The sequence below is a fragment of the Netta rufina genome (genome assembly GCF_964035555.1).
Source record: "Netta rufina genome assembly, chromosome: 21".
Taxonomy (NCBI): Eukaryota; Metazoa; Chordata; class Aves; order Anseriformes; family Anatidae; genus Netta; species Netta rufina.
In genome coordinates this window covers 9,221,025-9,246,680 of record NC_140145.1, presented here as the reverse complement: position 1 = coordinate 9,246,680, position 25,656 = coordinate 9,221,025, and the positions used below count along the sequence as shown (strand labels likewise).

General features: G+C 39.2%; 2 protein-coding genes across 41 annotated transcripts in view; one reads left to right on the top strand and one right to left on the bottom strand.

Moving 5' to 3' along the window:
• Positions 1 to 17,314, bottom strand: part of RPS6KB1 (ribosomal protein S6 kinase B1) — a 54,537-nt gene extending 37,223 nt beyond the window's left edge. For all 39 annotated transcript variants that reach the window (XM_084299810.1, XM_084299808.1, XM_084299776.1 and 36 more), the window contains exons 1-16: positions 17,122 to 17,314; positions 14,088 to 14,137; positions 12,959 to 13,079; positions 12,520 to 12,588; positions 11,974 to 12,121; positions 11,622 to 11,679; positions 10,577 to 10,677; positions 9,765 to 9,855; positions 9,494 to 9,584; positions 9,087 to 9,194; positions 8,744 to 8,806; positions 7,766 to 7,843; positions 6,091 to 6,198; positions 5,383 to 5,495; positions 1,197 to 4,860; positions 713 to 848 (exon numbers count right to left, since the gene is read on the bottom strand). In XM_084299810.1, coding sequence (XP_084155936.1) covers positions 4,623 to 4,860; positions 5,383 to 5,495; positions 6,091 to 6,198; positions 7,766 to 7,843; positions 8,744 to 8,806; positions 9,087 to 9,194; positions 9,494 to 9,584; positions 9,765 to 9,855; positions 10,577 to 10,677; positions 11,622 to 11,679; positions 11,974 to 12,121; positions 12,520 to 12,588; positions 12,959 to 13,079; positions 14,088 to 14,137; positions 17,122 to 17,193 — 1,509 coding nt within the window. In that variant the 5' untranslated portion in view covers positions 17,194 to 17,314 and the 3' untranslated portion in view covers positions 713 to 848; positions 1,197 to 4,622. The remainder of the gene's footprint in view (positions 1 to 712; positions 849 to 1,196; positions 4,861 to 5,382; positions 5,496 to 6,090; positions 6,199 to 7,765; positions 7,844 to 8,743; positions 8,807 to 9,086; positions 9,195 to 9,493; positions 9,585 to 9,764; positions 9,856 to 10,576; positions 10,678 to 11,621; positions 11,680 to 11,973; positions 12,122 to 12,519; positions 12,589 to 12,958; positions 13,080 to 14,087; positions 14,138 to 17,121) is intronic.
• A 301-nt stretch (positions 17,315 to 17,615) lies between these two features.
• Positions 17,616 to 25,296, top strand: TUBD1 (tubulin delta 1). 2 transcript variants are annotated; one of them, XM_084299449.1, is made up of 9 exons: positions 17,616 to 17,650; positions 18,794 to 18,988; positions 19,525 to 19,672; positions 20,139 to 20,355; positions 21,048 to 21,228; positions 22,055 to 22,219; positions 22,926 to 23,066; positions 23,586 to 23,769; positions 24,747 to 25,296. In XM_084299449.1, exons 2-9 carry the CDS (start codon positions 18,817 to 18,819, stop codon positions 24,847 to 24,849), a joined length of 1,311 nt encoding a protein of 436 aa, XP_084155575.1. In that variant the 5' UTR covers positions 17,616 to 17,650; positions 18,794 to 18,816; the 3' UTR covers positions 24,850 to 25,296. The 2 variants fall into 2 exon arrangements, with proteins under 2 accessions (XP_084155575.1, XP_084155576.1); XM_084299450.1 differs by having other exon boundaries at positions 20,997 to 21,228.
• Positions 25,297 to 25,656: the final 360 nt, after the last annotated feature.

The following is a 25,656-nucleotide window of genomic DNA, read 5'->3' as shown; positions in this document are numbered from 1 at the left end:
TGATAGACAAGAACTGAATCTGTCAAGGAACAAAAGTGAGTAGGGGGAACTTAAGGTTGGATTCTGAATCTGAAACACCCACAGAACTTTGACAGCTTATGTGGCTCTTCAGACAGTTATGTAATCATATTTGGACTTTTCTAAACAATCTGAACATACAGCTTACCTAAATGGGGTTCTAATTTGTTGTGGTGTTTTTTTTTTCCTTAATACAGATATTGTATGAATATTGTGTAAGTAATCTGAGTACCATATTTAATTTAGAAAACAAACAGCACCTACAAAAAAAAAGCTTTGTGTGAATAAGCCTAAGACATATTTGCCCTTCTCTTAAACTATAATAACCAACTTGCCTGGAAAGGTAGGGAGCACAACAAAATATGCTGTAAGTGTTTTAAGTCAATCTTGCATTGTTGTTGATCCTTTGTTTTTTGTCTGCCACATACTAGTAACACTACCTTACTAGAATAAGGGTGAATATTGGTCAGATATAGAATCAGAGAACAGTTTGTCCTATTCTCTCTCCCAGTTAAAGCACTTTCTTCAAGATACAGTGAGAATTATCCAAACCCAGTAATATTATCAAACACAGTTTATTAAAAAACAAATAACTTAAATGATTTATCAGCCATGTTAGATTTACATTTCATAAATGAAACAAGATAAGTCATTCTCATCTTAGTTACAGAGAGGAAAGAAGCAAGTAACTTACATCCATGAGCGACATCCTCTCTGATCCGCTTGTCTGCACCATGCTATTAAGATGCAGCTCTTCCTCATCAAGCCCACTCAGGCCAGGGTAGCAGCACTGCTTTCCACACAGACACCAACACCCAGCACTTGTGATTCTGCAGGAGACAGAACAGAGGATGACAAATGGCAATCAATACCCTCTCTAAGAGCCAAAGAAACTAGGTGAAGGTACCAACCCTTGGTAAAGACAGACTGAGCTGAACTAGCATCTGTCAGGTCGTTTAAGTTCTAAGCATAATTCCACCTCCCTCCTTTTTCCTTCAAAGCTGTCATGAAAGACAGTTATACTTAGGCCCTACCTACTTCCTAAAAAATAAAGAAAATAGGTCACTTGGATTGGCATGTGTTTAAATTTTCAGTTAATTGCTATTCACATCTATCTTATTCTGCAGTGTATTTAGCTCCAGTAAATTGTGAAAGATGAAAAACAGAATACGGATTACCTTTTTTTTCCTACTAAGGCAGCTGAAGTTTGTTTCTTGAACACAGCTACAAAGCCAAGTTAATCTAGAAGAGAACAATCTGTAGAAGTTCATACACAGAAACCACATACAGTAAATCATCAAGGACCTAGAGGAAGAATACTGAAATAATTTGCCTTGTTCTTAAAAACTTTTTTTTTCGCCTTTACTTCTATGTAAACTAGGAAATGGAGTGTGATTAACAGTGAGAGCAGTTTGGGAGTTAAAGAGAATAAGACCCGAAGTACACATCCACCATATAGTGTGGACGCATATTAAATGTTCTCCAGCTGTTCAGCTTTTGGATAGTGAGAAAAAAAAAGGATATTCAGAAGAACAACTGACTCATTTATTTTTATCTTTTATTATGAGCTAATACCAGGATGACATTCAAATGTCAGATGGCACAATTAAGACAGTCTTGGTAGGAATTATTCCAGCATTCCCAAAATTACAATTTAGTACACAAATGGCATCAAATGTATGTATCACTCCCACAGAGAAAAAATGATGAAATTCTGAGTATCTTATACCAGAATAGCTTCTGCATTAAATGGGAAAAGAAAAACTGCTGGTAACACAGCTGACCTATAAACCTTTTGTGATAATGACCTGCAGAACAAAATACTCCCCTATTTAACATCTAGTAAAAAAAAATATGACTTTTGTTCAAGTTTAAGATTTAATACTTTTATATGGTTAGCCAAAACAGGTATTAACCTCAGTTTTACTATATTTTTGTAATGCTACAAAAATCCTATAAAATCAAATTATAGTGATTTTTTTCAGTGATTATAATTAAAAAAGCGCAGCTCATACAAAATAAAAAAAATAAGATTCTATACTCTAATGAAAAATTTAAGACATTTTTAAATGAACAAAAGAAAGCACTTGTTAAGCTCTCCAATATTCAATGCATTCTGCACTTATCTGAAATAGCCAGACAGGAGCTAGAACTCCACTCCCCTTAGGTCATGACTAGTAATTTTGACACTACTATATATATATAGAGGATCTATGTCTGATATTTTTACAAATAAATACAGGATAAACCATATTGCATAGTGTGTGCTTGCTGTCTGAGTCACACTCCAAAAGTTTCACAGTTATGGTAGGGAATTAAACTTATAATCTATGGGATGAAACATTGACAGTACATGAAATTTACTTTTAAAAATGATAAAACTGTGTCTGTAATTAAGCAGTGAATTCAGACAAACAACTCTTGCCATTCTTGCCAGCCATACTAAACCAACTCTACTGGACAGCTATATCCAGCCAACCAAAAAGCAACTGTTAGCAGTAGCTAGGACCAAGAGAGATTTGCCTCAAAAAAAGAAAAAAAAAAAAGCTTTAAAGTCAGTAAACATGTTACGAAACCTACGTTAACAAGTGGCACAGAGCAGGCATTGCTCGCAGTGTTGCCTCTTTGCAAATCTGTATAATACATACACACGTGAGCACTCTGATTGTGGTTTCACAACATGTCACCAGCGGCCATATTACCAAATTAGAAATGGTAACCTTCCAGTACAATTTCTATCACTAACTTGATTTTCCTTATAAAGTTAAAAACAAAAACAAAAACCTCCAACAAAAGGCTTATCAGGAAGAAAAAAGTTCTATTTTTTTTGTCCAATCATAAGTATATTTTTGTTGGTTCTTCATTAGTATCACCAAGATATCACTGAATCCTTCTGGCTTGCAAGTTTTAGAAAACAGCACTCTGATTGGATTCAGCATGTGTAGAGTTTTATGGCTTGGATCCTATGGCTCAAAAAGATTCAGTATACACAGAATAAGCAGAATCTATAAAAAATCCCTACTGTTGTGAAACGCTAGAAGTAGACTTTGCACAGTTTGACTAAAGATAATGCAACATGTGGCAGGCAAAAAATGACAGGACTTGTATGCAGTTGCATGATCATATACACACGCACACACCATACACACTCTTAACTAGTGTAAAGCTCTGCAGATATTAACCCTTTCACCAGCTATGTTCATGGAAATGCTTTCTTTAAGGCAGGAAGTATTAAGTAAGGTAAAGTTACCTTTATTTTATTCTTTGTACCTGTAAGTCATTTGTACAGATTATGACAATTTCAAAAACATAAATAGTGTCCTTAGAACATGTTTCCTAAATTAAGTTGCTAAAGTTCTGACCCACTGTGGAAGACATTCACTGAAAGGCCATATAACATTTTTTTCCCTCATACAATCAGCGAATTTATTGCCCCAGCATAGAAAAAAAATTAGTAAATTTAGAAATGTATAATGACAGGGAACTCCCATAAGCAAAATTTTATTAAAAAAAAATTTTCCTCAAGTTCTTACCCATTGGTTACAAAAAGATTTATTTGCTTATACTGTGTAGAACTTGCATGTGTTTCCTGTGGTAATATATCCACATCGACTGACCTTGTGTTCCGATGCACTTTTTCCTGACCTTTTATATGGGTAAGAATCTCGGTATATTCAGCTGTCTCCATCTAAGTGACTGGCATATACAAAAGTGATGTTTCCCAGTGAAATGTCTGCTGAGGACAAGGATGAAATAAGCAGGACGTGTATTTGAGCCCATGGCTTCCAGTTAAGCCTAGAACATAGCAGCACTGTGATTTGATTAGATCCATTTGTCTTTGCAGGAACAGGTATTTCAGCTGGGTAAGCAAGTGAAACAGTTCTTTCCCACCCCGCATTGCCAAGCTGGTAATTGAGTAATTTGCTTATTGATTTTTTGTTTCATGAGGAGAATCAGAACTAGAGCCTTTGCTTTCTTCACAGCAACCAATTATTTTGCAGTTTAATTTTGGGATACTTTCCATAATGAGCTGAATCAAAAAAATCTATTTGAAAAATATATATTTTTTCTTATATATATAAAAAAACTCATTAGGTTTTGAATGTGAAATACCAATTAATTTTATCTCTCATCTTTGATTCCACCCCATTGCAGGAAACAGCTTAACCAAGCTTGCATGCTAATTATTCCTCAGACGCAAGCATATAGGCATTTCATACTTTGCCTAGTGAAAGGGCTAACCCTCCTTGACACATTCACAACTAGACCAGTGATTCTGAAGCAACATCCTGACCCTTAATACTGTCAGTTTCAAGCTACCAAGCTGAAAAATCCTTGATAAGGTGAGAAGATGTCACTGCGAATCAGTTAGATGATGTGCCTAGAGTTCTGCAATACCATTTTCTAAAGTTTTTTTATGCACCATTGATTGACAGAAAAAAAAAATCCATTTTTCTTTGCTTTCCAAGTCGCTCTGTGCAAGGACTGACTCTTTGATACTGTCACTTTTTAAAAGTAAACCATGCAAGCCCTCATATTTCAACTTCAAGGGGCTTATGTCCATTCTTTGTTTTCCACCTTCAAAGGCTTAAAAAATTGTGTTGTCATAGATTCATGCGCAAGTGCTCTGGTCGTTTGGAAATCATGGGAAAAGCTTGTTTTTTATATGGCCCAGAGTTTGGTTGCCGGATTGGAAGTGGTGCTGAGGCCTCTCCACAGACTGTCACATCCATTTGTTCTATTCCACTTGTCTCCATTGGATATTCCACAGGTGTCTGAGTATTTGATGCGCTGGCAGAAGCACCTCTTCCCCAAAATTCCCCAGGGGAAAACTTTACAGGGCTTTAAAACAAGAAATATAAAAATCAGAGGTGAAGATACACACAGCACAAAGGTATGTCCTTCATTCTGCAAGCGGCCGAAATGAAATGTCTGTTGAGAAGTATTTAATTCTTCCTTCCACTTCCAGAAGTTTGAGAGTTTTCAAGTCTATAATCTACTGTGGCCTCTTGTAAAGTAAAATTCTCTCATTTGATTTATTGGGATAAATTTCTAGATGATTGCAGAATTTTCTATACTAAAATGATCCTTGAGCAGCACATAAGCACTTTGGATGTTCTGAAAGTTTTACAGGAACAGTGTACCAAAGTCACCAGACTGTGAGGCTGTACCAGTTTTGTATAGCTGGCAATTAGTACTTCCTGTGCTGCCAAACACCATAAATTTATCTCTAATAATATGTTTTGTAAAGTAACACTTTAATGGAAGTGATGGGGTTACTTAGAAGAAAGGCCATATTTTTAACTACTTGCCAAAAAAGTGTATTACCAAAAAAAAAAAAAAAAGAAAGAAAAAAAGAGGTACCTGACTGGTGTCCTAGGGCTACCTATGAATCTGCGAGGTGATCGAATTTTTGGTTCAAAAGAAAATTTCTCTTTTACACTTTCAAGTACAGATGGAGCCACGTATGTAAAACCCTGCAAAACACGAATGAGTGCTCTGTAACATACATGCAAGATTTACATTTCTGATCACTTGCACAGTTATTACTATCATGAAATGAAAATTATAAAAATGGCAGTAACTGTAGACACATGAACTTCTACTCGCTTCCTGAAGCAAACAGCAGGACTTTAGGGAATTCCTTACTTGGATGCCTGCTCACCCAGTATTTCTACTCAGATCACAGATTCACAGAAGCATGCTCCAATTAACTAATTGTGATGTATGGAATGGACTGTACCTGTGTCTATGAAAACAATCCCATCCCCACAATTCTTAGTGTGATTTCAAGTAAGAACACTGACATTTCAGAAAGTAAGCAATGTTTGTTGGCTGTGAGTTTTAAGTTATCTATTATTTCAAAAAATGTCTGAAACAATCAAACTAAAGTATATAAAGTCTGCAATCATTGCAAACCTGTTGCAGTATATGTATTTAAAACTATGATAGTTTGCTTCAAGTATCAGATGGTAAAATTCTACAGAATTAAATTACCTGAAATGCCCTACTGTTTCCAAGTAACACTACATAACTCTCCGCAGTCACCGAACACTTGTCTGGCTCACTTACCAGAAAGACCTGGTTGGCACTTTCACTGAGAGTAGAGTCATCTGGGCTATCAACAGGTGTCTGACGTGTAAACTTTGAATCAAACTGGCTCACATCCTCTTCAGATTGCTTTGCAAAAACAAAATGATTAAGGGTTTATATTACAGATATCAACCAAATGGCTTAGCGGTGATCAGTGTAGCCTCTGGATGGAGTTCATTCCATAGGTTTTTGGCAGAGCTCTGCTGTAGTAAAACCCTGGAGTGGTGTCGGAATCCTGTCGCTGCCAGTGGGAGGTCACTATGGGCACTGACACTGAGAAATAAAGGCAAGGGGGAGGGGCAAAAATTATGGATCAAAAAGGAACACAAATTAAAAAGATGCCTTTAAAAAATGTCAAATTACAAACAAAAACTTTTAGAAATACAATGCCAGTTTCTTGCAAGTTTAACCCTGGCCACAACCAGTATAGAACAATTGCACATAATTAGTTTCTGGAAGTGTCTCTCCAGATAATTTCATCCCATTTTTGCAGATAGAGAAATGTTTATACTGTAAGGGATGAATGACAACTGTGGAATAAAGGGCTATGAAGAATATTCTTTAATTTAGTCAAACAGACATCATTCCAAGATCCCTCTCTCACTCCTCAAGTGTTACTGAAAAGGCAGATAAGAATGTGATTTGTGGAGACCTTCATGCAACCATGGAAGTGTAATTTTAAAAACCACCTGGTTAGTAACAACAACTTGCATAAAATTTCTTAATAACAGACAAGAAAGCTATCTTCAGATACTTGGTTTGGAAATAGCAGTCTTTCATGTCATTCTGGATTTCATTCAAAAAAGGAGAGGACAAAAGGCCTGGAGTCCCCATACTAGAGTATACCCAACATTAGCGATGCATAAGTCAGTTCAAAGTGAGATTTTTAGTAGTCAGTAATCAGGGGTACCTATGCCCTTGCTGCTGTGGCTAATCGGACCCAGAGCAAAAAAAAAAAGACATGTCATGTAATCAAAATATAAATTAGATAAATTAGGATAATACAGGCTTATTCATGACATCTTTGGTTTGAGGTGAACTTTAATTACTGCCTAAATGTGCTAGACGCAGTATAAATATTAATAAGCAAACATCCAAAATACTTAATTACATGACTTCATTTACTTCTGCCTAGCAACTATCATCTTACTTACTATATAATGTTTAGAAGAAGAAATTCAGAAATAACTGCACTTCCAAGACTGATTAATCTACAGCTTGGAAGCAGGAGGAATTAAAACTGAAGTAGAACTTTCTTCCTTCAGGAGCCTGAACAGATGGATAAATTAGCTCTTAGCTGATGTTGCCACCTTCTCACATAAGCAAGATTATATTCCAGTGACAGCTGAATACCATGACTGTAGAATAAGACAGAAAAGCATGAAGGAATGTTTTTGTTTCTTAAATGTTGATATAGCATCTCAGGAAGAAAAAAAAAAGAAATCTGCACTTAAAGTAGTTTCTCCCTTTAATTTGAAAAGGGTCAATCTGAGAACCAGTAAACTAGGGTGATACATTTAAGTTTTAAAGTTAACAGAAAGCAATGGTATTCTGGTTTGTAAGAGTGAATGTTTCTGAGCTTCAGATACCACATTGTTTAAGACCTTTCCTAAAGGTATAGGAGGAATATCTCACAGTACTCTTGAGTACATACCAATAAGGGTTTAAAAGGAGGTTCCACCTTTCGTGCCAACAGCTCATCCCAGTTAATGTGTCTGAAGAACGGGTGAGCCTAGAAAAGTTAGCAATAGCACAGTCATGCACCAGCCTTCTGAGTAAAAATTGCAGAAATTTAAGATTAAAAAGTTAAGATCTAGATTTTATCTTAGGGTAAGATCTTCCAGAAATAAGATACAACTGTTTTTGTTAAATGTTACTGTTAAAGCAAATTAAAACAAGACCAAGAATTAATAAGCATGTTCTTTTCAGCCCCTCCCTGTGGTGTCTTTCTGAAATCACAGATAGGCACAGCGTAATATATCCTGCAACATTACGTCAGATTAGCTGGAAGACCTGAAAATTGATACCATACCTCCTAGTCAGACAACATATGTCCCTATCACGTTTTCATTAGAAAAAGACAGTTGATATGCTAAACACGTCAACATTTTTCAACTTTAAATGTTAGATATCTGAAAATAATGATGAAACACTTTATTAATGACAACTTATCAGAACTGTGGAATGACTCTATAGTAGGTTAATCTCACCACAGAAAATCAAGCTGGAAGAAATAGGAACTAGGCTTTTGCTTAAGATTTCACCGTGTAACATTTAAAGCCAATTAGTTACACTTTTCTCCTGAGAGTTGTACTAAATGTAAGGGCTGGCGGGTTTTTCATCAGATTCCTAGAGTAACATCACTTACATGGTTGACTGTCAAATTCAGCATTGTGAAACTAGTAAAAAAGATCTACTGGAAGACAGAACTAAAGAAGGAAAGTTATTTTCCAAATCTCAACTGCTCTTTTGTTAAACTTCAAAGATTTCATGTTTCAATCACTTGTCATGCAGAGTTGCTTTTTTGCTCGTTACACTTCAAGAGAAACATTCTCTTCCCCTGATGTACCCACTAAGCTACTGTATATTTTCAGTGAGGTAATTTAAGAATTCTTGAGTTAGCAAAAGTTACCTGAACTTCTCCAGCATCTCCAGGACCAGCTCCTAGACGTGAGGCAGCATTTCTTTTTAGCAGCTTAATGAGAAATAACATCCCAAATTAGTTATGCCATTATGATTAGACTAGTCCTGACAGAAATCATCGTGAATGTGTACCATGCAGAATGAATATGGAACAATCAGAAAATCTGCATTCATCAGAAAATCATATTTTCAAGGAAAATCACTTTCTGTGCCACACAAAACCAAGACTGACTTAGTAGTCAAAACAAGCACGGATTGAATAGCCACAGTGGTATCATTATATTCCTATTTTCTACATACTTGTGTAGTACTGACATTTGTTAAAATTGTACCTTTTTAAGCAGATCTCTGGCTTCTTGTGTGAGGTAGGGAGGCAAGTTGAGTTTACACTTGAGAATCTTGTCAATTGTTTTCTTTCTGTTCTCCCCAGTGAAAGGAGGCTAGAAAGCACCATTGTAATGGAAGGAAAAATACGATTTGTTTAGGTCTCTAATTTGTGCACACAGAACTCATTTCAGTAATTTATAAAGCAGATAAAATTACTGCAAATGGGACTTCCAGCTAATTGTTTGGATGAGAGCAGCTCATGACTGTAGTCAAAGTATAGCCATATTTTAGTTATATTTCTTATTTGCAGCCTCTACAGTTATATACATATTTATACATGCAATTGAATTAGAATATGCATAACTTCAAAAGCTATAAAGAGAAATACATGCAATTATAACTGTGCACCTACTGCTCCAGTCAGCATGTCATACATTAATGCCCCCAAACTCCACCAGTCCACAGCACGATTATGCCCACTCCTCATCAAGATTTCAGGGGCCCTATAATAAGAAAAATTGAAAATATGAAAGTATTTTAACAAGCTTAACTAATTCTGCTCACTGCTCATTTTCAAGTAAAATTTCCATGACTGAACATACGAACCACCAGTTAAAAAAGGCAAAATTTAACCACTACCCCCAGCCCACAGTAATACTTCTACGTTTCATCTGGCAGCTCACATGTATTCAATTGTTCCACAGAATGTGTGTGTGACTGTTCCGTCATGAATAGATTCTTTACATAATCCGAAGTCAGTCAATTTTACATGACCTGAAATCAAATAAATAATATTTAAGAACACAAATGCTACTATTCTGACATATATATAAGATACATTTAAAATATTGTTAACATCACTATGCTGTAACTCTGAACTACCTCAATTGTCTGAGGAAGCAATACAGTTCTAAACCAGAATGAGGTAATCACCCATAAAAATAAAGAATAAGTTGTTTAGTATAACATGAAAATCCTGTATGGTACAGATTGCCAGGCTAAATCAGTGTCATACAGTCAAAGTAACTGTGCATTCAGGAATTGCTGCTAAAATGTCAACAGCTCCATCAGTCATATCAACTGCAGATTATTTAGCATCCTACCTAATTTGTCCCTTCCTAGCTAATGTCTTCAGTTATCCCTGTTACTGAAGTATCAGTAGAGGTGCAGTGGAGACACAGATCTTTAAGTAGTTTACAATGAACCAGTAGAATTATGCTCAAATAAATTTCAGAGACGCAGAAGTAGCAAATCAACCATTCAAAAAGTGCCTGGGTCTATATACATAGAACTTGGAGCTTGCTGGATCCTCTCCATTAAATCTGAGGAAGCGACGTCTAAAAGCAAGCAATTAGCTTTCGCAGTTACACAGTTATATCAGGAGTGATAACGAACACACCATTGTTACAAAGAAATTCTTGTAAGAATGAAGTGTTGTGACCTTTAAAGAATCACTTTCAAAAGACCGACAGTTTAACTATTATTACAGTTTTACCTTGATGATTAAGCATGATATTTTCTGGCTTCAGGTCACGATAGATTATTCCTTTTTGATGCAAGTGCCCCAGTGCCATTGAGATTTCTGCCAAGTAAAAGCTGGAAGAGAACACATGCCACACAATTAGACACATTCAATCATGCGAAGCATCTTAAGCACTAAGGCTACTATGTACACAGCAATGATTCTTTGAAAGTATCATTAGAAGTGCTGGAGAGAATAAGCTAGAGAAACAATGATGCCTTTGAGGTTTGTTTGCCAAAGGGCACAGACAGTCCAATTGAACTACAAAATTACACCATTAGCATTAGGTTTATCTGCTCGGTAGCTACTTTATTATCTATTTGAAAGAATCTGAATTTACCAGTTACTGGGTAAAACATGCTTCAGTCTGCATTACCACATCTAGATGTCAAAGCTGAAAAAAAACCCTAAAGCTAAGAGTGCAACCAGCAGCACCCTGAGTGCTGTCTGTGGAGCGGTACTACAGCCTCATACGCACTTCAAAGCTTTTCTAAGACATTATCAGCATGTGCTGTGGGAAGATACAACCATATTTAGTTGTGTGAAACCTAATCAAAAAGAGGTAACTTCAGCTTGTTTATATGTAAAATATCACTACTCAAAAGGCTAATTCTCATTCATTAGAATAATTACCTTTATCACTTCACATATCTGATCACTAGGAGAACACAGACTCGATAGTAATTTGTCAGTAATTGGCTGGTAAAATTGCACATGGATCAAAACCACAAGCGGATTCAGAGCAAGTCTTTCAGTCTTTTCCCCCACATCCTTTACCACAGCCCTGTGGAATGCAGCCACACTCAGCAACCAGCAGCAGACCCTCTCTGGCAGTAAGACTGTAGTTCTGCCAGCACAAACTGGTAAGCACAGAACACACACATCTTCCCAAAGCCCAGTTAATTGCTGTTTTCTCTAGACGATGAAATGAATGAGTAGTTACAGTTCTCCCAAGTTAGAACGAACAATTTAAGCACTCAAAAAAACCCTATTAGTTTACCAAAATAGTTTCACTTACCAAGCTGTGTCTTCCATAAATATCCCTTCTCTCTCTAACTGCATAAATAGTTCTCCTCCTGTCATGAGAAAAGTTAGAAGTTAGAATACTCTATTAAAGTGCATTCTATTATTTTAGCCAGGGAAAAAACTGTTTTCCAGGAAAACTATTAAAAACAGTTAATCTATACTGCTCTACAAAGAGTTGTTTCACATAAAATGACAACAAATTCTAGGTATTCTTAATGCTAGCCTACTGTGCATTTTTAAGATATGATGCCAATAGTTAGTTGCCCTTTTATTTATCATTAGAAACCCAAGTTCTAGGTTACCTAAGATACGAAGAATAAGGTAACAGAACTTCATATACTGACCACTGAGATACTCAAGGATGAGGTAGAGTTTTCCACCAGTCTGAAAGGCATAAATTAAGTCTACAATGAAGGGATGTTTCACTTCCTCCAGTATATTCCGCTCCGCTTTTGTATGAGCTGTATCTTTTGCATTCCTTACAATCATTGCCTATAAAAAGCAAGTGAGTACAAGAACAAGCGTGTAAGTACAAAAACACACTAAACAATTCAGACTTTTATATTTAGCTTCATTCTGAGTTTACTAAATCACAACACTATGTATGAATCAGAAACAGGATAAAAATTTCCCCATATCAACATAACATGACAGGTTTCTTGCCAAAGTTTAATTCTTTATTTATTTAAAAGTCATAGAATACTTTAGATTGGAAGGAATCTCTTGAAGTATTTAAATTCTCCACTAAGAATTTAACAGGGTAAGCAATTTAGTTAGATTAATTATAATTTCAGCTATTTCTCTGTAGCAACTGTACACATCACAGATAAAGACTGATTTCAGGTATATTAAATAATTATATAACTGTAACAGCTAAGCATTCACATTACCTTTTTAAGAACTTTCATGGCAAAAATCTTCCCAGTATTTGCTCCAGTTACTTTTCGTACTTGAAATACCTACACAACACCGATACAGACGTTACCAGTTATTATTATTATGAACTGCATTAGCTGTCAAAAGTTAAAAACAAAGATCTCGAAAACAGATACAAGGTCATCTGCAAACTGCAAAGCTGCCTGATGGAGAAGAGCTAATTATCTGAACCTGAACTACTTTGGAATACTTTGTACTGCCCCCAGCTGGTGAGGCCCTGCCACTGACCATGGTCCCAAGACCCCAACCTTGGCAGCCCTGAAGGTTACCTTCAGGGAGGGTGAACTTTTCAGAATACAGGGTGGTAAGACTAGACCTCACCAAAGGCAGCAGGTGAGTACTTTGTCTGACTTCAGTATAACAGATTTATTCTTGCAGAAAAGAGTTCCTTACCTTTCCATAGCCACCTTTGCCAAGTACGCGTAGTAACTCAAAGCACTCGGGTCGGATCTTTTCTGGACCTCTGTTTACACTAGTTTCTGAAATCTCAAATTTTTCGCAATGTTCCATGCCACTGGATAAAACCGAAACAAGAATATAAGACTACCCGATACTTTAAAATAATCAAGAGATAGTAATCAAGCAAATTACTTACTGCAAAACTTAGAGTATAACTGACATAACTGAATGGCTGCTTTGGAGATCTGGAGAATTCTTAGCATCAGAAATTGTATTTAGGTGTGTGCAAAGCAGTAAGTAGCACCTTGCACAAAAAAAGACCATTCCTTCATTTTAATGCATAATAAATCTTTGTGTTATACCAGAATTAAGTTTGAAGGACCACAGCCTCAAACTGACTTAGGTATTTCCACAAGATCTACAGGGCTATAGTGTGTTTTAAATCACATTCAACAGTACCAACGGTCACGGTAAGACTTCTGTAACATAAATAACATGCAGAAAAAGCTGGAACAAAAAAAAGTCTCACTACTCTGAACATGCCACAAAAGAAGACTGGACCATAAATTAACGATGCTTCAAAATCACACATTTCTGGAAAAACACAGAGCAAGGCCAACACATTGACCCCGCTGAAGTAAATGTAACTGAACTGTTTTAACTGTCACTGCCTTCTTCTTACAAGGGACACTGAAAACAATCTGGAAATCTATACATGAAGTCAGCTAAGTGGTAGCTGTCTCATGAACTTTAAATCAGAACTTCTGAACTCTTGTCTGCTTCAGACTGCTACGCAAACATGCACTGTAACCTTTATAAAACTGACAGAACATACAATGTTCTGCAAACAGTGCACTACATTCATAGTGCAAGTATTAGTCATATCCAATAGGTGTGTTAGGAGAAACAAGGATTAAACACAACAGCAGGTTTTGCCAGAATTTTTTTTTATTATCGTTGTTTTATTTCAAGATACAATTCACAAATTTTAGCGTTAAGAAACAACTAGAAACAACTCGAACAAGAATGACAGGATTTTCTGTTCAACTTAACAATGTAATAAAAGTAGAGATCATATACAGTTGGCATGAATAGTACAGAACATTTCCTAGCAGCAACTTACAGGTCATATTGGCCAACTCCTCCATGGTCCATGCTCTCGCTTAATTGACCCTGGGGACGGGAGGAGTAGAAGGAAGATTAATTACAACATAAGAAACACAGCAGAGTGAAAAATAGATGTACTGATGTATTTTACAACTTCTTTACATATATAAGAGATGAAGTTATATATATGTGTATATATATATAATTAAACAAGTTTAAATGTCATAAATAATGAGTTACCAGCAGAAGATAACAAATCTACGAAATCCTGTGCAAGAGTTGCAGAACTTCAACATATCTCAGAAAAATGACACAGGGAAACACTGTTTTACCTGACTGAATGATCACCCAATTATATATTAGAAGTAACAATTTCATCCCCCAAGTGAACCCTAAAAATGTTAAGGCATTTCATTATTATTACTATTATTATTTACAGTTGCTCTTCTGTAGGAATTTTAAATACCTCCTACAGTGCTATGCAAATTAGAACCACAGTAAAGCCTGAACTGATAAACTAGGATTCACATGAACTAGAAGCAAATAATGAACCGAGGCAGCTTTATTATTCTATATTGATAATCAAATCCCAATAGTGATGAAATAATTAAGGCTGACTCTGGTGTTAAACACCTTTTCTGACCAATAATCATTCAGACAGATTAATGCATAAATACTAGCAAAGAAGGCTCTAGCAGTTCAGCACCAGGACAAGTCACCATCAAGGAATGCAGCTCAATTTCGAAGAGATATTTTCTTCGAAGAATTTTCAACTTGATCCCTTATGCAAGAGAATGCCTTCCTCTAATTATGGCTCTAGATGGCAAAAGAAGCGCAAACCAGGCAGACAGCTGGAATGCACACAAATAGAATTGAATGGGCAAGCTTCTAGTAAGCTTTAGACTATAGTTTACAGTTTTAGATTTATAAATACGCACACGAATAGAGATGGCAAGTTAGTGAGAAACAGCCTGGAATCTACAGACTGAATACAGACATTATAACGAGTGACTTGGGTAATTCAGGGAAGCAGAAAAAAAAAAAAAAAGAAAAAAAAAATTGCAAATAGCAGACCAAGATATGGAGTGTATGTTAAGATATCTGGTTAGGCTTTGGCTTACAAAATCATATTATAAGCTTTCCGTTGCTTCCAAATCATTTAACCATCAAAGCTTACTGAGGCTGCTGTATTTTTTGGGTGGGGGGTAGTCTAGAGGGGAATTTAACTCCTGGTGCCACCCACAAGCAATTGCCAAGTCCAAAAGTTCAAGTCTGTTTCCAGGTCAGAGATATGATAGCTCCCGTCCTCTCAATATCATTTATTATAGAAATCCAGCCAACTGACATCTGTTTCACAATAAAACCTGCTAAAGCTGCCCTTGACCCTACCGTTAGACGACAACAAACACAGAGAATAAACACCCATCACGTTCCCAGAACAACTTCTCTTCCCAAGTTACCCAAAGGTTCTGGCAAAGCCCGTACAGATTGCGCTTGCTGCTGTCAACTATGGTTTTCCTTCTCAGTATTAATGTGAAGAAAATTTACTTTAGACACCACTCAACTATTTTCAGGATTTCTTCTTGTTTCAAAACCAAAAAATGCAACAGCATTCCAGCTGGGATGCTAGAGGCCCTTTAGTTATTGTTTCATTTATTACAAACTATAAAATAAAGGTGCTTTTTTCACCATAATAATTTGTGCAAACAGCTGTACATTTTATGAGTTACCACTCCATTTAATTGATTCTTCAGGTTTTCTAGAACAGCCATACCTCCTTAAAACTACAACTGCTCTGTTCTGGATGCCACTAGGCTCACAGCTTTCAGGCGGTGCTGTGGCCCAGCACCACTGAGATTAGACAAAACACCACAGGCTTTACATCTTGCTCACTTTCAGTTTAATGATCTCAGCTGCTCTGGATGCAACCTCTTTCTGATGCTTATAACACAGTTTTTCCCTTACGCTTTCCTAAAACACTTTCCTTTCTTTCCTGCTCTGCTTTTCCCTACGTGTCAGTCCTGTTTTAACATCAGGTCCATTCAAATCTTCACTTAATTTAACCCAGGAACCACATCAAGTTGCCACCGTACACTCACATTCACAGAAACTGTGCCAGAAATATTTCAGTCATGCCATCTTTTTCAAAATCCACAATAGCTAATAAAACATTTAAATCATCTCTCATGACTGAATTATTAGAATGTTCTTGCCATCCCCTTAGAACCTGCCCTTGGCAGCAATAGCGGTGTGATGCAATGGACATTTTTAAAGCCAGACGCTCTATTGATTACTGAGGTGACAAACAGTGCTTTTCCTGCAATCTTGAGGCCTGTTCATGCCTGCAGCTGTCAAACATCTCCACAGCTTACGTGCGGTGTGGGAATTCCAGCTGTGACAGCGGGCATCCCAGAGACTCCGAGCAGTGTTTTAACAGCATAAAATAAACGTGGCTGCGGTTCAAGCATCTAATATAGAAAACAATTATTGATAACACTTTTTTAGTACCACAGCTGCTTAATGGAGATGCTGCAGTAAGACTGCTGGAAGTTTTGACATAACCCACGGAGCTGTTACAGGGCGGCAGGCTGGAGATCGCAAGGTGACCCGCTTGGCAGCGCGGCCGGGGACGTGAAGCAGCGCTACAAAGCTCCGCTTTTAATTCTGGCGCCAGAGCAGCGCCTTCACACAGCCCCACACAGCCCGGCGGCCCCGCGCTGGCGCTAAAACGGGGCAGGGTGAATAAAAAACAAACCCAGCGCCGCGGCAGCCGGGCCGGAGAGCGCGGAGCTGTCCCTGGGGAGGGGCCGCGGGCAGCGCCAGGCGGTGGCGGCCGGGGCAGGGCGGGCGCGGGGCCCTCACGGCCGCGGCCTCGCCCTCCCCGGCCCGGCCCCGCCTCGGCCGCGCTCCCCTCAGCGCCGGCCCCGGCCGGGCGGGAAGGCCCCGAGAGCCCCGGGCCTGCCCCGGTCCCAGCCCCAGGCCCCGGCCCCGGCCCCGCCGCTCCCCTCAGCGCCCGCCCCGCGCCGCCGGCCCGCGCCCGCCGCTCTCACCCCCTCCTCCAGCTCCTCGTCCGAGCCCGCGTCCTCGGGCTGGTCCAGGTCGATGTCGAACACGCCCGCCATGGCGCCGCCGCCGCCCCCTTCCCGGCTGCGCTGCGTGCCCGGGGCCTGCGCCGCCTCATGGGCCCGCACCCCCCAACTCCGCCACGGCCGCCATCGCCGGCTGCCCGGCCGCGCTGCGCATGCGCCCCGCCGCGCCGAGCATGCGCGGAGAGGGACTCGGCCGGGCGGCCGGGCGCGGAGAGGCGGCCGGGCATGCGCGGTGCACGTCCTCCTCGCTCGCTGCCGGCACGGAGCTTGCGCAGAAAGGGCGGCGAAGCCACGGGGAGAGAGCATGCGCAGAGCGCTTCGTGAAGCCGGCAGCCCCGCCGGGCTGCCCGGAGTGCCTGGTGAGCATGCGCGAGGCGGGCTGTTCGAAGGCGCGGCTCGGGCCGGCCCGGCGGGGAAGCGGCTCCCTCAGGCGGCCGCTCGCGCATGCGCCGTCGCTGCCCCAGCGCCTCAGCGCAGGGGGGGCGCCGAGGTCAGCCCTGAGGGGGCGACCCGGGTCGGGGCCGAGTTTAGGGCCGGGACCGGGGCCGGCACCCCGTGAGGGTCCCGCTCCGCCGGGGGGGGTCGGGGGATACCGGGAGGGAGGCGGCGGCGAGGAGAAAGGCGCCGGGAGCGGGCGGAGGCCGGGCTGTGTGAGGGCCGGGCGGCCCCGCCAACATGGCGGCCCCCCGGGGCGGGCGGGGCCCTGTCAGCGCTGCGGAGCCCTGACGGGAGGGCCGGGAGCGGGGCCCGAGGGTGTGAGGGGGGCTGAGGGGGCCGGGGGGGAGCCCTCAGCGGGCGTCGTGTGTGTGTGGGGGGGGTTATCGGCCCCGGGCTGGCCCGAGGCTGGCGGGCGCCGCCCGGCAGCAGCGCCGAAATCGGGCCCGGGGGTTAAAAATCTCACCTACCTGGCCGCAGCGGGGGCCGCTGGCAGGCGCTGGCGGCGTTCCAAAGAATGCTGGTGCAAAGTGCTCCAGCACAGCTGGGGTGGTGGTGGAAAATAGCCCGGAATAACGGAGTCGGTTTGGAAAAACAACCAAACAAACTGTTTTTTTTGTATAAATAGAGAAGTGCAAAAACAGCTACTGCAAAAAGCTGAGTGGGGGAAACGTCAAACATACCAGTACTGTATCAAAAACTTTTATCTGCGTGGTGGAAGTGTAGGGAATCCCACTGTCACCTCAGCAGATTTTGGCACCAGGCGCACAGCAGTGCAGGACTGGAAGTAAATGAGACTTGGGGACAGGCTTCATGTTTCTTAAGCCCTATGGCACTTACTGTGTTTAATACGCCTTTAGAGCCTAACCTAGAGCTTTGTTGGATTTATAATTAGTCACTTCTACCCTGCCTTATTAAGCAAACATTAGAAAACTGGACTCTCCTTGCCTAATGGTTGACCTCAGCCCTGTAGACAGACTGATATATTGTCAAGTGCCACCTGCATTCTTTTGACACTCAGAATAAAACGCTGACAGTCAGTATTTCACCACAAATAGCCAGTGGTTATTGCATAGGTTTTTCATCCTCACTAGAGGTTGTCAGAAATCACAAAAGTGATCAGAATTCCACTTTGATAAGTGGATTTTTTTTTAGCTTCTGTTTTCCACAGTTACTGAAGGCATACTTTTCTTTTTAGGATTAAGCACAAGGTGAATAAGCATGTCACTAGTGACAGTCCAGCTCGGACAGTGTGGTAATCAAATTGGTCGTGAGGTGTTTAATGCTATCTGCAGTGATGTCCATGGCACACACGGATTGTGTTCCAAGAAGGAGAATGAATCCTACCATGATGCATGTAAAGAACGCTTTTTCATCGAGGCAGAATCTGGAGGTATGATGTTTAAACATTTTGTTTCCCACAGAGGGTCTGGTTTCCAGCCTAATGCAGATAAGAATGCAGAAATAATAAAAGTTTTCCCTCCAGTTTTGAAGAATTGTTGCAACCCTCTGCCTTCATGACATTACTAACAACCATGGAAGTAAAATCACTGCACAGTAGAGTGCCTGAGGCCACAGAGCAAGTCTGCCAGTAATGCAGCTGGAAACTGAACACGTGTAACTGACCTTCCCTGCCAAACACCTGCATTTTCCCCTGTAGATAGGTAATACCTGGAATAGGGCCTGGATTGTCTGAATCTGATGTCATCAAACAAGAGATTTCTTTCCTGAAAGATCTGTGTCTATAGGGTTCAGATCCATCCTTAGAGCAATCAATGGTTCTCCAGAAATCCAGGACACTGCCAAGTTGTTTTCTGTACTAGGTCAGCTTACATGGATGGAAGGAATACATCTCGGTCCATGATGCAATTCTATCTTACACAACAGGTTGTAACATTAGCACTTAGTTTTGTTTTTCTTCCTATCCAGTACCTGTTGCCCGGGCTGTACTTGTTGACATGGAACCTAAAGTAATCAGCCAAACTTTGTCAATAGCTGCCAAGTCTGGCTACTGGAAATACGATGATCATTCGCACTTCTGTCAGAAGCAAGGGTCTGGGAACAACTGGGCAAATGGGTATGAACTCTCATTTCCAGCTTCACTAACAAAACTGTAGAGACTAATGAGCTGTCTGCACTCCCTAGGAGTGATACTCTTGCAGCTGTGTGAGGTACAGAGTATGTAACAATTTATTTTTAAGGTAGAAGAGCAACATACATTACAACAAAATTTCTACACGGCTTTTTGCAAGATAAAATTGTTTACAGTGAAAATGTAAGGTTTTAGAATAGAGTGGATATATTTAAGAAGACGAAGCGATAAGTGCAATTTATAAACAGATGTTTTGCAAAATAAATATCGCAGCAGAGGATTGTTTGCCACAGACAGAATGGGTGACATAATTCCAGGTTACATAAGTAATACAAAGAAACATATCCTTTTTTAAGGCTGACCTTACTGTTTTTATTTTGCTAAAACCTGCCATGTCTTGCTCTTTTTCCTTTTAAAAGAAAGAAAACATCTTGTTCCTTTTCTCCAACAGTTACACTGTTCATGGGCCTAGACACAAAGAAGCAATCATGAATCTGGTCCAAAAAGAAGCAGAGAAATGTGACCGACTTGGTGGATTTTTCACGATAATGAGCATGGCTGGTGGTACAGGATCTGGTTTAGGAGCATTTGTGACGCAGTGTTTAAGAGATGCTTTTCCATCCTCGTTTATACTAAACCATGTTATCTGGCCCTACGGCACTGGTGAGGTGAATGTCATTTTTCCCAGAGATACTCTGCAAGTTCATAATCACAGACATGGAGAGAGCAATTTAAATAAACTGTTTACTTTTGATGAGCAAAACAAAATATCTGCAAGTAAAATAAACTAGAAATGAAAAACAGTTCACTTTTTGAACATTAAACTTGACAAAGTAACACAGCTAAGAAATTGCCTAACATTTGGTTATGCAGTTTCACAAAAAAAAAAAATCCAAATTTATCAAAATCACTAAGATCTCAAGCTAATAACAACAAAACATTTAAGGTTACTAATATAATTTCTAAGGAACAGTGCAGTTTCATGAGAAGCTCTACAAGCTAACTATACGTTTCCTGTTACAATAATATCTGAACATTATAATCACTTCCCAGACAGATTCTATTCTGAACTGATATGGGTAACATGATTTTCACAGGTCTTGTTCTCTTTCCATCAAACAGCTGTGCTAGCTCCTGACCTCATTCTGCACTTTGGTAAAGAAAATGAGTCACTTCCTAAATCATAATTGAGGAAATGACAGTAGCCAGAGAAATATAAACTAGAAAGAGATTAAGTTGTTTGACTCTCATTTGCGTGGTTTTGTGTGTTTTGGTTTTTTTTTTTTTTTTTTTTTTTTTTCCTGTTCAGGTCATTGTTCAAAACTACAACTCTGTTTTGACTCTGTCACATCTATATCAGTCATCAGATGCTCTTCTTGTTCATGAAAATGATGTCATCCACAAGATCTGTGCTCAGCTGATGCATATGAAACAGATCTCCTTCAAGGATGTAAATCAAGTCATTGCACATCAGCTGGGGAGTGTTTTCCAGCCCACTTACACAGCAGAAAATGGCATACACTATAGCAGAAACCCATTAGGTATCTAACTGTAATATAGCCACCTAATGCATTCTCATTTATCTTTCTGTACCCATTTCATTTTGTGAATTTAAGTTCTTCAGTTTCCTTCCTCAAGTTTTTGGATAATTCCCAAGGCTTAAGATAAGAAAAGTGAAGCAAAAGACTAAGTTATTTAGAAGTTCAACCCCAATTTTGAAGCACAGTCAAAATTAGATACCCCAGCTTCTGGTTTCATTCTTTACCAAAAGAACCATGTTTCTCGTTTTTCAACTGACTACAGCCACCCTTGTACCTATTTGCATTTCAGAGGAAATTTCTGCAGGACGGTAATTTTGGACTGAGTTTTTACATTTTGCATTAGGTTAGAAGTAACCAGTTTCTCTTCTGTTGAAGAGAAACAAACAATGTCAGTTTTGTGAGCAGCTCAGAAGACAAGCTAGCGTGCAGTTTGGTAGCAACAAGCAATTGGCTGACATTTGGGATTAGAGAAAGGTACCCATATTGCCAGGGGTCTGCTTGTAAAATTAAAATTTCTCATCTTCCTATTAATCTTTTCAGCAGTGTATAAGGTTTTTGAGATTTCAAACCAGGCTATGAAGCAACACAAATCGCTTTAGAATAAGTGTTGCCAACTTGCTCGTATAGAACTCGGTAGTAAGTAGGAAGAGTTTGCATTTTGTCTGATGCGTCTGTATACTTGTTAAATGTAACCTTTATATATCTTGTTTTGTTTCTTAAATTACTAGATCTTTGTAAAATTCCTCATGCTCTTCTCCCATTTTAACTAGCCTATGTAATAATTTTGTCAAATATGAGCAACTGTTGTGTTGGTTTTTTTTTCCAGGAGATTTAATGGAGACATTAGTTCCACATCCTGAATTCAAGATGTTGGGTCTTCGTAACATACCTCAGATGCCTGAAAATTCCCTTGCATATAGCACATTCAGTTGGCCTGGACTCATCAAACATCTAAGGCAAATGCTTATTGCTAATGCTAAAATGGAAGAAGGTAAATAGCATTCACTCATCTTCAGCATCCATCACTCTTGAAGCATACATTTTTACAGTTAAAACAAAGCTTATTGTTTTCTGGAGCTCACTGACTAACTTTAGTCAGTCAGTTCAGAAACAAGTTGCTGCCCTCAGACAGCAGGAATTTGCCTCTACATAGCCAGCTGCTTCTATAACTACTCAGCTGCCACAGCAACTCCTGGCTTGCTTCTGTTTTTGCTCCCAGACATCTCTGTTAATTATAACTATTGAAAATATGCAAAGCAAACCAACAGTTTTGGTCGTGTACTTAATTTAAATGATACATTTGGAACATTCTTTGGATCATTAGTTTTGCTATGTTTTTTTCTTGTTACACCTTCTACTAATAAAAATCATATGCTTAGCTTTCCCATATCATTTACATTGAGAATTCAGTAAAACTTCCAGTTATGCAAAGAATGGGCTGGCAGACTGCTAACTATAGAGACAAGTATCTATTTTCTCTGGTAAGACTAGTGACTGCCAGACAAATAGTGCTGGATGAACTCTGTTTTTCTCTGAGAATTGTGTAATTGCTGCTTAACTAACATGTAGAAACTACAAACCCTAACATGATCTCAGCTTGGGGCAGTGTTAGTTAGCTAACGCTCATCAGCTAGTCTGAATCCGTACTTCATGAAACATTAACTTTATTTTATACCTTGTTTGCTAAAACCTCACAGGCATTGACTGGCAAGTACAGCCGCCACGTCCAGGCTCCTCTGTTCCCTCCAGCCATTCCACAAACAAGCTGCTGCATTTCAATACTTCCATTGCCAACCTGGTTATCCTGAGAGGAAAAGATACGCACAGTGCAGACTTAGGTGAGAAGGAAAAGAACAATGTCATAGCGATTCATTTCACATCTCACTGTTTCCTTCACAACCATTTCTGATGAAAGTGAGGAAAAAAAAAGAAAACTAGCAGGGCCAATATTTCCTCTAGAAAGATTTTAATGTCCAAGGACATGTTGTGTAATTGGTTAAAGCTGTTGTATTTACGACTTGGATTTCTGTTTTTCCTAAAGCATTCCAGGGAAGGAAGAAGAGACTGAAGTCTGTATACATGTTAGAATTCTTAGCTATGTTGTCTGAAAATATATTTATTCTGGAGCGATGAGCATAGTTCACATATGAAGTACTGATACAAGAGTACACTCCTAGATAACGTAATGAATCCGTTTAAAGCAGTTACATTTGCAACAGGCTGACCAGTCTGCGGACTTTTTCAAAGCCTGGCCTGAGCTGTCAAACCTTGATTGGGTCACCCAGGACTACTGAGATCAAGAAACAACACCTTGTAGCTTTACATTTATCAAAATGGCTTTCTTATTTCTGCTACAGGAAGTTTCCGAGATCCTTCATTATATACGTCATGGTTAAACCCTCAGGATGCTTTTAGTGCATGGAAAACACCAAGAGCATTTAATAAGTATGAAAAGTCTGCTTCTCTGGTTAGCAATAGCCAGTTCCTGCTGAAACCTCTTGACAACGTTGTACGCAAAGCTTGGAATATGTTTGCTTCCAAGTAAGTGAAAATAATTGTGCTCATTTCATTTAGAGCTGTTGTTATCTTCAGAAGTAGCAAAATCACTGTAATAAAACTCTCTTTTTCAACAAAGTAATTGTGAATAAGCATAAACACTATTCCCACACTTTAGTGGAAACATTTTTATGCTTGAAACATGATGGCAGGGTGCTTACCTTACACAGAACAGAGCTTATGTTCTGTGGATAAGCAACAGTACATATTCTAGGGCTGTCAATTTGACCATTTTCTCAATACTAGAGCTCCCAAAATTTAGTGCGTTCCAGACTGACCATTCTAAAAATAATACACAAACTCTTTCAGTGATCATGCAGTTTCTAAATTGTATACAGACATTCTGGACATTCCAGGAAATAAGTTCCTAGTTTAGTTCAAAAATATTCTGTTACTCAGGCTCCAATTCCATTAGTTTGATTTTTCATTAGAAACAAGAAATCTAAGAAATAATTGACTCTTTACTTTGATCACCATAAACCCAAAGTTACCAGGTGTCACAGCAAATGTCTACTAATTCTGAGTTTCTAGCACAGGAATTCTATGACTAAAAGTCAAAGGAGAAAGATTGCACCTACTAGCTGCATTCCTATTTTTACCACCTACTACAAAAACACCATTGATGAGAACCAAGCCATCCTGCACACACAGGCTTAGGTTTTGCATCTCAAATCTATCAATTATTTTTCTCATTTAATAATCACAGCTCCTTCCATTTCCCAGTTAGGCCCATTTTGTTAGATGCAATTTTGTCTCCTCAACCAGTATACAAAGTAATAAATGCTATTAGAAATAAGTCATGACTTATCTGTAACTATGAATTACAAAATGAGTTCAAGAGAGCAAGGTAGAAACCAACCATCATTTGAAGTTGTTACAGTAACTATACGGCCTGATTTCATGTGTCAGAGGTTTCATTCATCTCTAATGTCTTACCACTTTTCTGCTGTGACCTCCCACAGAGCCTATGTTCACCAGTACACTAAATACGGAATTGAAGAGGAAGACTTCTTGGACAGCTTCACAGCTCTGGAACAAGTTATCTCCAGTTACACCATCCTTTGATTTTTGAAATGGTCTCTTCCTGAAAGAATCCAGCACTGGAAGACCTTCCATCAGTTTTCTAAAGTACATAAATTACTGGACTATAACTATTTTTCAGTCTTATGAGCACTGTGTGATTGTGTTAGAATAGTAAGAACTGAATGGGAACTGAGTATATTCATATGGGCAGATATTATTCATATTTAATATATATAATAACTATTTTTCAATACAGTTATCTGCTGTAGCTAAATCTTTGAACATCATTTTTAGTACTTGCATATTTATTTTATGAAGACTTTCTAAAAGAAAGGATTTTTCTCTAGGCATTCTGGCTTCTCCCCTTCCAACTTTTCATGTTAACACTTTGTCCTAGAATGCTTCAATGTTAATAAAAATGCGCAGTATTGGAATTATGAATCCAAACTCCATTTGTGTATTATTCAGAAGCCAATAGACTGCCACTTTGTCTTTTACAGCAAAGTAAGGCCTAAATTCTACTTTAAGGGCCTTAATCATGACAAAACACTGGAAATTCTGAGCCATCTGAAAAAAAAAAAAAAGAAAAAAAAAAGAACGGGGTGTTCATTTTCTTGGTATCTTCAAATAATATTAGAGATTATAATGAATTGTATGCTTTCCTGTCCATTTTACTGTGCCATGTTTGTGCTACCTACTACTTTAAAACAACATATATAGCATATTGGAGATCTTGGCCATTTGTTACAGGTTAACTATAGGCTTAACAGAGAAAACTACAACTTTTCTTCCTATGTTACAGAGTTAGAAGCAGGTAATTTATATCTATTTTTTATTATTTAAAAAGAC

Coding starts and splice junctions, on each gene's coding strand:
- TUBD1 (XM_084299450.1), top strand. CDS start 18,817: ATGTCACTAGTGACAGTCCAGCTCGGACAGTGTGGTAATCAAATTGGT. Junction 19,673..20,138: donor GGGAACAACTGGGCAAATGG/GTATGAACTCTC, acceptor TTTCTCCAACAG/TTACACTGTTCATGGGCCTA. Junction 23,770..24,746: donor TGGAATATGTTTGCTTCCAA/GTAAGTGAAAAT, acceptor GACCTCCCACAG/AGCCTATGTTCACCAGTACA.